Source organism: Zeus faber (assembly GCF_960531495.2).
Source record: "Zeus faber genome assembly, chromosome: 3".
Taxonomy (NCBI): domain Eukaryota; kingdom Metazoa; phylum Chordata; class Actinopteri; order Zeiformes; family Zeidae; genus Zeus; species Zeus faber.
Genome location: NC_137190.1, coordinates 20,648,807 through 20,663,532, shown reverse-complemented (window position 1 = coordinate 20,663,532; position 14,726 = coordinate 20,648,807). Strand labels below are relative to the sequence as shown.

Here is a 14,726-nt window from a genome sequence, read left to right as displayed (position 1 = left end):
ACGAAGGTTCCGACTTATCAGTAGTTGGGTTTTTTTTTGCGTTGATACTGAATGTATTTGGAGGTATCCGCAATATAAACCAGAGATTGGACATTAATAATTAAGAGAGAGCAGAAAGGAGTATGAAGCAGCTACGCTCCATGCACGAAGATCCGCACGAAGGAAAATAACTGGCGCGTGATAGAGATGTCATCAACACGGGACACGCCCACTCGCTCGCTGTGAATGATCCGGACAATTACCGGCTCTGTTCACACATACTGCTCAATCGGAAATTACCCGGACTTCGTCCCAGGGTGCTGGCTGGGTAAAGTCCAGGTAATGTCCGCGTCAAATGATTCGGACATTTGCGTTCACACATGCAGCTCATCCGGGTAAAGACCTTACTTTCAGGTTTACAGTGCATTTGTGAAAGCAGCTTGGGTCTAGAAACCCCTCTCTGTCTGTGGATCAAGGACCTTCTAACCAACAGACCCTCCTCTACCATCATCCTATAGACTGGTGCCCCCCAAGGCTGCATCCTCAGTCCACTCCTCTACTCCCTCTTCACCCACGACTGCACTCCTACCCACAGCTCCAACACCAACATCAAATTTGCAGACGACACGACCATAGTTGGTCTGATATACAATAATAACCAAACTAGCCTACAGGGAGGAGGTCCAGGGAGACTGTCTGCATGGTGTAAGGACAACAACATGAACCTTGAACTTCAGAAAAAAAACAAATAAACACATCACACCAGACTGTGCATCAACGGGGAGGAGGTTGAGCAATGGCGTAGGGTAAGAGATGAAATAAGACAACTGAGAAGACGGCAGAGGCAATATTCTTGCCGAAGCCAGCTACTGATCTGGCCAAAAATAAGCCTGTGCTGGTAACTCAAGAGGCTGCCGGTGGGAAATAAGAAGCCAACTATTCATTCGTCCAAGGTGGCTACTCGTGCGTCTGAGCCAGCAACCCACTGGTTGGATACTGGCTAGGCTGGTCATTAGCTTCCGAGGCTGGTAACTAGCACACCAAGGCTAGCAACCCACTGGATGAGCTAGCACAGAACTCCAACCCCTTTCCTCCAGCAGCCAATAGAATCAAACAAGGCTTCAGCCAATGACGCGCTGCTTTCGCTTAAATTCCGCTCCCAAATTATTGACTTTATACTGATTTAACATACGAGTTTTCCGAGTTACAAGTCGTCGTTCCGTCGATTTTTTTGTATTGATTTGCGAGCAAAAATTTGAGTTACGAGGAGCGAGCTTCAGGTACGCCGCCGCTGGGCGTGGCGAGCGAATGCGGCCAGCATCCTGTGTCGCACTGCTTCACTTCACATGGTTACCTGAGCGTGGAAGCATCTCTTTTGTGTTTTGTGCTCGCGATTTGTGCTTTATGTGCAGTATTTTGCCAATTATTTTTTCAAACCATGGGTCAGAAAAAAGTAAGTGCTGAGAGGAAGAAGCAGATGACGTCCATTGACTTAAAGCGCAAAATAATAGAAAAACATGAGCGAGGTGTGCGTGTGATGGAATTGGCGAGGCAGTACGAGTGTAGTACTTCTACGATATGTACCATACTGAAGCAGAAGGAGAGGATAAAGGGTATTACGGCAGGTAAGGGAGTAAAAATAATGTCTAAACTGCGGACCGCTGTCCATGAAAAGATGGAGAATCTGCTGTTGGTGTGGTTGACGGAGAAGCAGCTCGCAGGAGACAGCGTGATGGAGGGTTTCATCTGCGAGAAGGCAAAAATGATCTACACATTCTCTTTTATTATGTTTTTATACAATATTTGTTATTTATAAATACATTTTTCTTATATAAAAACACGTAACAAAAAAAAATTGGGGTGTTTTTTTGGGGGCTGGAACGGATTAATGGCATTTCAATTAATTTCAATGGGGAAAATTGATTTGCTATTCGAGCAGACTGAATTACGAGCTCTGTCACGGAACAAATTAAACTCGTAAGTCAAAGTACCACTGTATAGTGTAAATAGTATATATAGTGCAAATAGTATATAAAGGGTGAAATTCGTCTCAATGAGAACATGTCATGTTAGCCCTTGTTTTTCACCTAAGGTTAAAAAGTGGTCGGGACTTATTTAAGCCCCGCCCATTTGTCGGAGCGGGATGCACCTCAATTAGTCTCGACATGCCTCAATTACACACACACACACACACACACACACACACACACACACACACACACACACACACACACACACACACACACACACACACACACACACACACACACACACACACACTTTATTTTTTTGAGTTTTTAAAAACACATTTGTCTTTTATCTGACTCTGACTTGATATTTTTATATATATTTTACATTTAATATTATACATATTGTTTATGCTGCTAAGTGGAGTGGATTGTTGCCGAACTAAGTTTTGCTGTGTTTTAATATGCAATGAAAATAAAGCATCTATCTATCTATCTATCTATCTACTAAAAAATGTCATAAAAAAAACAAAAAAACATGTGAGTTCAAGAGGAATGATCTGAGTAAGGGATTGAAAACCACACAATGTTATCATACCTTGTGAAAGTGAATAACAGGTTCGGAATGGATACGAATGAGCTGCAGGCAGGACCTGTACCCCTGGAAGAGTTGTGCAAACAGTCGGAGGAACACGGCCCTCACCTCCTTATCCTGGAACACACACAGCAACACAAACAACAGTCACCCAGCTGTTATGCCACAAACCCTGGCTCAACATTCACATTGTGCTGCTATAGAATGGTGCAGGAATCAGTCCTAAAACCCAAAATGCGTTTGCATTTTCACACTTCCAGTTCGGTTGTCTGAAAGTCAATAGGTTTTTTGAATGGGTTTTTGGTTAGACACCTGAAATAAGGTTTGTGGTTCACACCAGCTTAAAAGATTTTTAATTTTTTTCTGCGACGGCAAATATGTCAAGATACCCCACTTGTAAATTTTGAAGCTTTTACAGTAGGTGTCTTAAAAAAGGTTGGTTGCTGACAAGTGGCTTAATGACAATACAGAGACTGTCGGGGACATTAAACGTCATCACACCGAACACGGAAAGTCATCTACTCACTAGTCCACCTTTACAGCTTCTAGTTATGTTTATACTTGCGCTCTTGCAAACTTTTCTTACTCAAATTCCAGGCTTCTGTAGAAGAGGTATGCGCACAAAATCAAATCACAAGTTGAAAGCTTTGTGGCGTTGACACTGGAGTCATGCGACCGTGTCGTAGTTCGTCTATACCCCGACGTTAGCTTTTTACTTCTGCCGATTGCATTTACGCTTCAAAAATTGTGTGTTGTTATTTTGAACAACAACACTTTGGCTGAACAAAATGTATCATAAACGTAAGTATCAAACTTTTCTTTGCCACAGAGCTTATTTTCTGCAATAATCCAAAATCAAATGGAAAAATCCCATTGGCTTTTGGTCGAGGGAACCAGGGCGAACTTAACTTCTGGGTTGGCCTCCAAAATCACCTAATCCCTGCAGCACTCTATTTATTTGTGATAAGAGACCTCCGCCATGGGAGTTATCTCAAAGATGCCCTCCTCAAGTGCGAGAATGAGGAGGATGAGGGCGACACACTCAGAAGAAGCTGCTCCGGGCGCTATCGCTCCCTTATCCCTGAGGATAACGGAAGGTGATGTTCACTCACCAACAGTTTGAGGTTAGAGGGCGCGGTACGAGGCGGAGGGAATGCATTGTCTGCTATCTCCAGATCTGGGTGCAAAACCTAGGGGAACCAAAACGTGCCAAGATGATTTATATGCAGTCATAAAAAAAAAAAAGGGAAGAGAAAAAAAAAAAAAAAAGAAAAAGACAAAAACTCAATTATTTTGTTGTGAGTGTGAGGTTCAACATTGAGCAAATTCCTTCCAGCATTTACAGTATAAATGTGTCACTGGTCATTCAAATGGGTTGTGTGTTTGTATTTACATGTGTACATGTCTGCGTGCGTTTATGTGTGCGAGAGTGATTGTGACTAACCTACCAGGGACAGGGCAGTCTGTGTTTGGTGTAATAGAGGTTCGGGGAGTGGGGACAGGTGGATACACTCGGGAATCTTTATCGTTCCTCCGTCCAGGTCAGCGATGATAACGTCCAACTGCCGAGCGCACGCCAACAACACAGAAATGTAAACGTGCTCACTGGGATGAGTTCGCTGGTAGGGAGTGATCTGATGACATGCCGGCGAAACTTGCTAAATCAAGAACAAGGTGCAACTTGCAAATTCCCCAAACTGCTAAACTCACTCTTTGGAAAGTAAATTTTTTTTGGTCTGAGTGAGAATTAAGGATTTGTGAACTTATGAACTCTCGAGGGGAAACCATCTCCTCACATCTCAACAGTATTCCACTAAATTCTGGAAATCACAGCCTCTGCATTCGTCATGTGTGTGGGTTTCTGTCTCACTCACCAGATCCTGGATCTCAGTCTGGAACATGGAGTGCACTCCGATGATGAAAGGGGTTGGCGAGCTCAGCACCTCCAGCAGCCGCGAAGGCAGAATCGGGATGTACGGGTAACTTAGTTCACGGGAAGAAAAAGTTATGAGTGTGAAAGTGAAAGTGAACATCTCAACTTCATTTTCCACACCTCCAACACCAATACGTACTAAGAAATATCGTGGGCCGGTACTTTATGACTCTGGAAACTTTACTGGAATCTTAAAAGTGAAATGGTCCATTAAATGAAAATTGATATTTAATTATTGTTTTAACTGTTATGAGCACTTCTGAGCGCTACAGCCTTTTCGCATTATGTTCATTTTATTTAGCAACATCATGCTGCATATGCTAACAAAGTTGTCCAATAAAATGTCCATTTTGAAGTGATAGAAGTTGCTTGTAACAACTGTCACTGTGTGCCATTTTTATGCCTCGCTGAGCAACGGTTTTCTGCTTCTGATCTGAGCCAAGACCTCCAACCCATGACCGAAACCTGGATGAATGATCCTTTCTTCAAAACATTTCTTCACCATTTTGGTTCTCCCTAAACAGTACTACCTGGCATTTCTTCACTGTTTTATGTTTGTGTGTAAAGGCGGGAGTTTGATTTTGCATAAAAGCGACTAACTGTAACTGTTATTAAAAACCTCGATAAATACATTTGGCACGTTAGAAGAACAGAAGTTTCTGCTTCGAGGTTCATCCCTATGCTGGATCAATGCGTCTGAAAGGGCCACATGTATGTCCATACCTGTATTTGAGAGGGAACATGAGTGCCTCAAGCGCACGGCAAGCCTCTCCCAGTCTCTGGTAACTGGTGGAGTGGAACAAGACCTTGTGCTCAGTCAGAACGGCACAGAACAGGCTGAGAACATTTTGGATTCCTAGGAGGAGAAACAGAGAATAGAATTAATTACATTTTTGTTGGAGCGTGACTGCATTTTTTAAAATTTTATTTTTTTAAGGCGGTTTATCAAAACCATGATTTCAAAGGGACTGGAGAAGGTCAAAAACAAAATTATGGCAAACAATATTTAGTTAAGGGGTATGAAAAATGAATTACAGTGATATGTGGGTATTTTCCAGACCACTTAGTTATCCACTCTAGCTGCATCACAAGGTCATATTACTGTATGTGCACAGTAATGTACATTTAAACAGAAATGTACATCTTAAGTAAATTAGACTCTTATGCTTAAATTGCACACTACATGAAAAATAATGGGAAGAAAACATCTCTAAATAACAGGAAATTACATTTTAAACTGTCATAAATAATGTGTTAAATACCAATATGACAGCCCAGATGAATTCTAACATTGCAGTTCCTGTTATTGTTTCCTATCAAGGAACTGACAGACCCATTCATCACACACTGAAATGATAAAAGAGAGGAACACTGGCAGACATATTTGCAGCACAAGGGGTGCACGGTCTGGATGTTTGGCTGTTTGTGTGAAGGTCTTTAATTAGCGATCAACAGGAAATTCAACTGCGGCTAGACCGACAGGTTTTACGTGGACTCCAGAAAGTCTCAATGCGAAGTTGATTTGTGAACAAACTAGTCAACATTACATCCAGTTCATTTTCCAATTAATTTTCTCGTCTTCAGAAAGCATTTTTTGCGACCTTATGTTTGTGTCAAGTGTATTTGGGGGCACCCTAACCCTAACCCTATCCCTAACCGTGTTCATGAAAGGCAGTTAAAAATTAAAGTTATTATTATTATTATTATTATTACTATTAATAAATCTGTACCTTGTGTATTCATGCTTATTAATAACATTCCTTTCTCGTGGTACCCCATTGAAGCTGAGTGCTTTGTTGTACTTAAGGTGTTTACTTATCTAATGGAAACAGTCCGGCATTTCCGTGCTATTAAGAAAAATAAAAAAATAAAAAGGACAACAACGGACCGAGACAACACAAGAGACAAAAGTAGCAAACAGCGGGGCTATTGAAGGCTGCCTTTCCTTCTTCCTCGGGGGCTGCGTTTCCCGTGCAGTGTGACATGCAGCCACATTCCTCCACGGTGACTGGGGTGACCTGCTCACGCAAAACGCTGCTGATCTGCCACATGTGCATTCGCCAGCCTTTATATCCACACAACAGACCTTATATGGACAGAAGAATGACCGAATAAGTGGCCAAAGCGCAGTTCCCCGTCCCTGGTTACGTGACCTTTTCGGCTAACCTGCCCGACAGGAGAAGGCACGCCACACCGAGAGGTGAGCCTCAAATACGCCGTCGACAACCTCTAAATACGAAGGCACTTTGGGTGATGTAGGTTTTCCCCGGCGATGTCGCATGCCGTACTCAGTACACGGTAAAATAAATTGATGTACAAAACAAGCCTGTTAACTGACACACGCCAAAAAGAGTAATCTGACCCTGAAAGGACTTTAAAGACCTGCACACAATTAAAAACCGGCATGAATGGATAATCTACGGTGCCAGAAAGTGCTCCTGCTCCTCACAAATGCCAACAATGAGCATAATGTGGTTAAAAATGACATAATAGACTACGGAGAGTTTATGAACATCTAGGACGCTCTGCGGTATAAACTAATGTTCAGGTTGATGGATGAGCTTGTGAAAGACAAAACTCTAAATATTATGCTTTGTTTTCATACTAAATGGCTTGTAGAATCAGTAAATTTATTTATATTCAAATTATTTATTATCATTCTTACTATGTTCTCGGCAGAATGTCTGGACCATACGGAACATGTGGTCTGTCGGGACACACCCGGACATTCAAAGGCTAATGTAAGATGTAATGAAAGATCGTAGCCTTTTGCTGTACCGACTGTTCAATCACCATGTTCAAGTTCATGTTCAAGTGAGAAATATAATAACTTCTAATTTCCTCTTCTCTCGTACCTTAGGAGCCATCATGAAATATAACCTGGAATGTGCTGGCTACAAAACAACACACAACTTGCTCAAAAATGTTGACGATAAAATAACAACCGTTATTTTCTATGTCGCAAAAAAAAAAAAGTCTTCTAGACGGGGGGAACTGGCCTATATCAAATATGATGACGTACACTGAGTTTTTTTCCCCCAGACATATGAATTATGGATGCAATTGATTTGTGGACTACTCCCGAATGAAGTGATTGATGATTTACAAAAAAACTGCTTGTAAAGACGGACACAGACCATGGTTGGGACGTAAGTCAAGGTGAGGCCATTTATTTCGTGGATTTTTTTGGGGGGTGGGGCTTAATCACATAACTTCCACATGACCCAGATCGTGTGTGAAATGGTAAGACGCCTCCACTGTATGCTGTCAGCACAAATGGAGGGCATTGTAACTCCCTTTTAATTTCCAAATAGTCGGGAAGGTGTGTGTGTGTGTGTGTGCGCGGGTGTGTGTTATCTGTTCTATTTTAATACACAAAAAAACAGACACTGAAAGTCAAACCAGGGTCTGTTTTCCAGGCAGTAGAGGATATGACTTTCCTTTTACACCGAGTCACAGAGTTCCAGTGCTAGCCCAATTTGATCTCCCAATTGTTCCAGGGAGACGGTTTCTATATATATATACTGTCAAATACTCTAATTTATAAATAACCACCAAACCAAGCTTTCAAATGAAAGGCAAACAGAGTGCACAAACATTACAACAGACCTAAAAGTCACGGTAAGTAGGTACAGTGTATTTTTCACAGGGCACTCTTTGAACTTTGGCAGTCTCGGCAGTGAGAAAACATGTGCTAATATGGTGAACGGTGTCCAGTCCTCGTGGGGGTTTTCTACACTCAAGTTGAATAAACATTGTTGGGAAAAAGCAAAACCATTACATTAGCGCTGTTTGTTACAGAATACTTGCTATTTGACTGCTCCTGCCCATTTAAGCCAATTAACTGTGGTATACTAGTACCACAAAAATGTATCTGCGTCACAGAACAAGCAACTTAAGTCAGCAGGGTGACTTGGGGCGATGCTGGAGTGACTCGGAGCCCGGCAGGGAGGGTGGGGGTCCTCTGCTGCGCTCCCCACAGTGCAATCTCCACACTCACAATATTTCATGGTCCCCCATGCGGGAAAAAAAAGTCAATAACTTCTGATTTTGATTTTGGATTGTAAATGGAATATGAAATGATGGAATAATACACGGATATTCCTGTCTATTTATGCACGGAAGCTGAAGTTTGACCGACCACCTCATCTCCTTTTTGGAATTTACAAATGATCTACAAATGCTGCCTATGCCTCCATACAGCATGACTTGTTCCTTTCTCAAATCTCAAAAGTATCTTATCACTCAGGCTTTCATACAATCCGAGGTCTATAATGCATTGATGCATATAAACATCGACCAAAATTCAGGAGAAAACAATTTGGCAGCCCTGTCAATATATCAGTTGCTCATTATTCCTCAACTGCATGAATACGGCTGGGTATTCTATTGTTTTTTTTTTTTCTTTTTTATAAATTTGGTAGTACAAACACATATAGCGTAACTTTAGTACAAGGTTCCTAAAACAGTGCTTTTTTCAATATCGATAAAAAATTGTAACCTGAAATATTGAGTAAAGATTAAATTTGTCATTTAAAATAAGAAATATGCCTGGTTTGAAAGCAAAATCCTATTAACCATAACATGCATTTAACGAAATAAACTGCTACAGTATTGAAATTTGGCATCAAGTGTCACATCATATTTTTTTGATCAATATCAAATCAATACCCAGCCCTAAGCATGACACCATTTAAGGCAGCCATAAAATATTAATTTGGGTTGTGTTCCAATGTCGGTTCCCTTGTGACTGACCAGCCACATGACCCACCCAGTTGCTGGAAGAGCAAGGAAACACTCTTGCACGTCACGGGCAAGCTGGCATTCAGAGGTGTCTGGATGAGCTGTCGATCTCCGGCACCCAGGGAAAACAGCTTCTGTTAAGAGAGAAGAAAAAAAAAAAAAAAGATAAGGGGGCAAAGGTGAGAAAGGGGGGTGAAATGTTACATAAATATGAGGTTCTTTGAAAGTACTTATGGCGATCAGGCACTCACGATGTAGCTGCACTGAAACAAACTCTTATTCATAGTGGAGGGCCAGTGTTTTGTGGCCGTGTCAAATGAAAAGGGCAGATGCCACTAAATCCACCACAGAAACTGCAGCTTCGAGACTGAATTAGCAATTTGAACGTGCCTGTCTGCTATATTGGAAAGAAACCCCAAATTACATGTTCACCAGAATGTAACGTGTACTGTTCACAGACAGAAAATAGGAACATATAAATATACTAAGTATACAAATATGAGCCCTCTGTGGAGATGGAAGCACAGTGAAGCTTTCATCCGAGTGAAGATCAGGGGAATGATTGCTGCCCTATCTGTATATTTAAAAAGGGTATTATGAAGAATTCGAATCTAATATTGACATACAACATGGTGTCATATCAGCCCATAGCAATTGAAATTGTAATCACAGGGGAATGTAGTTACAACACAGTAACAAGATCTGAAAACTGTCCCCTAAATCCGTCAAAAAATTATGTTTATATTTACACCTAGTAATGTACTGCCGACCATATTTTCTGTGTGACCATTTTACAAATGAAACAACCATGTTCAATGTACTGTACAGCCACAAAACATTGTAAGTATAACGGAAACCTGCAGCATTTTGGCATTTTTGTCCCGTTTAACCAAAAACACTTTTTATTACAGTAAATGAGCTCTGTCGTAGCCTAGCCCACTCCACTAAGTCCAAGGTATTTTTGCTCCAAGTGACAAAAGCCCAAACCACAAGGCTGAAAGGGAATACCCATTATCATTAAATCCGGAATTCGTTTTTGACTGGACGGCACACATAAATCTTTTTTATGACAGCGCAGAACTAAAACATTCCTTCGGACATTACAAAAAGTGACTTATTGGGCGTAAAATCAAAAACGGTTGCTCAGCCGTTAGCTCTGCAAAATAATCATGACCACAACAGCACAACACTGACATTGAATCAGATCAACCGCTTGTAAAGGGTGCATCACCAGCCCACTGTATAGAGTGGTCCAGTAGAAGCACAGTGGAACACTTACCTGCGCTCCACCAGCCAGAGGAACCTGGAATGTAAACAGGTTGGCCACCAAACCCTCCAGAGGGAAGTTCATGCTGTCAATGTAAACTGTGTAGATCAGACCCAAGCAGCCCTAGAATGGGAAAAATCACATACATTGGTCAGACGTTACTGTGGAATCTGAATTTTAAAGACTAGCATACGTTCAACCGACACGGTGGTGGGAAAAAAAAAAATCCCTCCCAAGCCCATGATTTTATATAAACTTTATATTTTGTTAAAAAGCACAGTGCCTCAGGTTTCAATCTCTGATAGAGACTGATATAAAAATAACATTATTGTCTTAACTGGGCACAAGAGGTCCCTCAATCAAACTTTGATCTTATCAGCCAATATCCTATTATCATCAATATCAGTATCAATATCACACTGTATCGTGAGGACATTTGTGATTTGATTTGTGATTTGCTTTGGTTCTTAAAATGCACATACCAATGCACAAAACCAAAAGGAAATAGGGAAAAATGTTTGAAATGACCAGTATTATATACTGTAACACAGACACATGGGACAAGGATCTAACAGTAGTACGACAGGATAGCACAGAGCTTTGAAACAGAGGAGGATCTGGAACTACTGTGAGAATATAGCTTAACGTGAATCCAGAGACCTGCAGCTTTTGACCAAAAAAGAACAGATTTGCAAATAATCCTGAATTGATTATCGGTAATAAATGTAGTAGTCGATCAACCTGTACGGTATTTCTATTGAACAGTACCAGCTAGCTAAAGATAAGACCAAAGAAAACAAAATAGTTGAGATGAGCGAGAGCGTGCCAACCTGCCAGGGAGTGTTGATTAAAGAGCTTTGCCAAAAAATTTGATCTATTCCTCTTACGATTACAGACGAAAAACCGTTTTTGATCAACATTTAATGAGGTGGTGTAACGTTACCCGGAATATTTCTGGATAATCCAGCCTGGAGACAAGAATGAGACTTTTTGGTGCAAATATTTGAGCTGGCTGTATGAGGCCATCCTCCTCCTCATCTTCATCCCCATCTGCTTCAATGGTCTTTGAACCCTGTAAAATTCAGACAAAAGGGGTTTGAATGGATGGATTCAATACAGTATCACGGAAAGGGACACAAGCGTTGAATTTCACAACACTGTTGCACATACATGATGGTTTTTAAATTTTTTGTGCTCTTTTAAAAAATGCATACGCAAGAAAGCATCATGTCCTCAATCTGCGTCATAATTTTGGTATTATCAGTTTCCCCACGTCAAAAACATGCACATACTGTTATGGAGCTTCGTACGGGAACAGTTGCTATAGTTATACAACACAACAAGGGCATTATATGGCTTTATTCTCGAAGCAGCCCAAAAGTCTATGGGAAACCGCATGCGAGGAGGCCAACATGATGGCCTCCACAATACAAGGAAAAGTGAGCGCTATCTTAAACGACAACAGAAGACGGAAAAAAATTGATTCCTTGTTGGTTGGGTAGGAATTTGACATCTAATAAATTCATGTTGTGCTCATGGAAGAGTTGCTCCACTATAATTTATTTGTTTTGCTATGCAAGATCTCATTCCACAACAAAGTGACACTGTGTGGGATCTGAAAATATCTATTAATGGGTTTTTTTCTGCTGCGCCAGGGCTTTGTGATTTAGTGCGTGCCAAGCATACACTATTTAGACTCTCTCATCTCAAAACACAAACAAAGTGACAAAAATTAACACCTGACAACATTTTTTGCTACTTAGAATTCTGATCCCTGGAACGGCAAAAATAACTATAACAAGCAAAGATCCATACATTTCTAAGTAACCTGAGTGAACTAAATATTCTACCCACTTCTTGAACCTGTTCTGGTGGTACAAGCACTGGAGAGGGCAGATTTTTTTGACTCAATCTGGTTCCAATTGTCTGCGTGTGGATCCATGAGCCCTGTCAGGCAACAGAGATACCAACCCCTCACCACTCATTCTTTGCTAAAGCCCTTATCACAATCTGGTATATTTCTCTAGACAACGAAAACATGCCATAAGTGCTTTCGCAACACTGAACCAAATTGCATGGGTTCGAAATATTCCATTCAGATGGGAATCGACTTTCACCATTATTTTTAGGATTTGGTTCAATTATGAGAGAAAATACATTCCTCTGTTGGCTGTCTGGACGCTCTGGAATCCAGTTTGGTAGATAAGATAGCCTTCTTAGAGGATGAAGATAACCTAAACAGCCTCACGTTTTCTAAAGAAGGTTAGAGCCACATACCGGATCAAGGGATGTATCGAAGTTGGTGGGAGGGGGAGTTTTGGGGAAAAGTATTTCTGGACTAGAGCACATACAGCCCAATCTCTTAATTAACTGCAGGCTAAAAAATACAAAGGAAGAGGGGCACAAGTTTGATCCCTGGAATGTCAGTCAAAGGTCCCCCATCTACACACATTTGTCCATTTGAGTGACTGCTCTGTTCTCAAACAGAGAGAAGGAAGGCATTGTGAAGATGATTGACAGCAGTCAGGATTAAAAGTGGTAATTCGGTAAGAGTATTTGTTAAAAAAGAAAATCCCGTATTAGGTCATTTTACTAGCTTGCATTTTTTAAGAAACAGTCATTCAATGTATTTGTGATACATGTGCACCTCCATATTCAGTTTCAATTCTTGGTGGAGGGGGTTCGCCTTTCCCGGCAAAGAATGCAAAGTTTGGGAATGCGCATTTGGCCCCCGACACTGGGCCACTATGTGAGGAGAACATAAAATAAAGCATTGGAACTAAGGTTTCACTGTAACACAAGGAGTAATCAACCAGCTGGCCATCACCAGGGGACCTTGGTGGCATCACCTAGCAGAGGCCTGATATGACAGTAAGAGACAGTTGGCATGGTTTCACATATCGCCAATACAAGAAAAACAGCCCCCAACAGTTTATGATTGGCCACTTGTTGGTTATTCAACCTGTATGCCTTAGTTTAGCCAAAACTGTTTTGCTTTTGGACCAAAATGGAAAAAAAAAACCATGAGAGAACTTGTTTTCTCAATTGGATTGATACATAAAATCATCTTGAATAGTGAAGTGAAAACAATTGAGGAAAGGGGCAGACACTTTTTTTGTGCCTCAACATTCCGTCATTGTTAAAAAAGAAACAACGTTTTCCTAAATATATTATTAATGTAATTGGTATGCAATTGATGACTGCTGTGCTGTCCATGGAAAAAGAAAGGGAAATCACAGTGTGCCAGGAGACAGAAGTCATCTAAGGCCACTAGCAAACATGGTGAAACAATTAACTTGGTATTCTGTGAGCTTTTCACGGTAAAAAAGAAAAAAAAACAAAAAAAAAAACATTGAAAAGATCATTACCAAGTCTACATTGGATCTTTTTACCACAATGTGTTGAAGTCAGTAAATCTAGAGGGGAAAACAGCTGATTCTCGATCAAAACATATTACCTGCACACAAAAACAGAGAGAGGAATGCATTCTAGCTCTGGAACACATAAGTTATGCGACAGACAGCGAGAGAACAAGATGACAAAAACAAAACAATTAACATTAAAGAGATCAAGAGAACGAAAAAGAGGAAATAGGGACAATAATGTTGCCCAACTAAACCTCCCTCGTAGGCAGTAAGAATCTTTACAAGCAAAATATGAGGCAGGACTGGATGGGACCTTCCACTTAGTTTTCTGTGGATGTACAGCAGGGACTTTTGTAGGGACTGGCAAATTTGAACCATGAACCAATACTCTTGATTTACTTGAATAACATATATTTATTTAACTATTGAATTGTCAAAAGAAAAGCCTTCAACCACGGTAGATTATTGACTCATTGATTTAACTTCAAGCCTTCTAATTGTTTGAATCTGAAAATTAAATTTCAAAAAAATAATCAGTGTTTCAGCAGAAATCCATTATTTTTGATGTGCTCAGGGACAGCTTCATGCTCATTAAATAAAAAAAAGGTACAAAAATAAATAAAAAAAAGAACAAACTGACGTGGTGTTCTGGAAGAAGCTCCGTCCGGACTCTACAAGGTTTCCGGGCTCTGCAGTGCAAAAGTTCGGTTAAAACAATTGCTATAGGCGGGGTTGGTAAGAGAGTCACGGAGAAAGTGTCCCCATTACGCACAGTGTCCCCATTACGCACTTGTTTTGTTCCATGAGGAGACTTCAAATTAAAACATACTGTTCTGGTGAGGATGGCGCGCTAGGCGGCCGCCTATCTCACCTTTAG

At 40.9% G+C, this 14,726-nt stretch overlaps 1 protein-coding gene across 1 annotated transcript in view; it reads right to left on the bottom strand.

The window, feature by feature from the left end:
* sbf2 (SET binding factor 2) overlaps positions 1-14,726 on the bottom strand; it is a 104,520-nt gene that overhangs the window by 51,927 nt on the left and 37,867 nt on the right. The window contains exons 4-11 of the mRNA XM_079997881.1: positions 11,428-11,556; positions 10,497-10,607; positions 9,246-9,351; positions 5,198-5,330; positions 4,416-4,524; positions 3,990-4,103; positions 3,654-3,731; positions 2,545-2,658 (exon numbers count right to left, since the gene is read on the bottom strand). Of these exons, the coding sequence (XP_079854007.1) occupies positions 2,545-2,658; positions 3,654-3,731; positions 3,990-4,103; positions 4,416-4,524; positions 5,198-5,330; positions 9,246-9,351; positions 10,497-10,607; positions 11,428-11,556 (894 nt within the window). The remainder of the gene's footprint in view (positions 1-2,544; positions 2,659-3,653; positions 3,732-3,989; positions 4,104-4,415; positions 4,525-5,197; positions 5,331-9,245; positions 9,352-10,496; positions 10,608-11,427; positions 11,557-14,726) is intronic.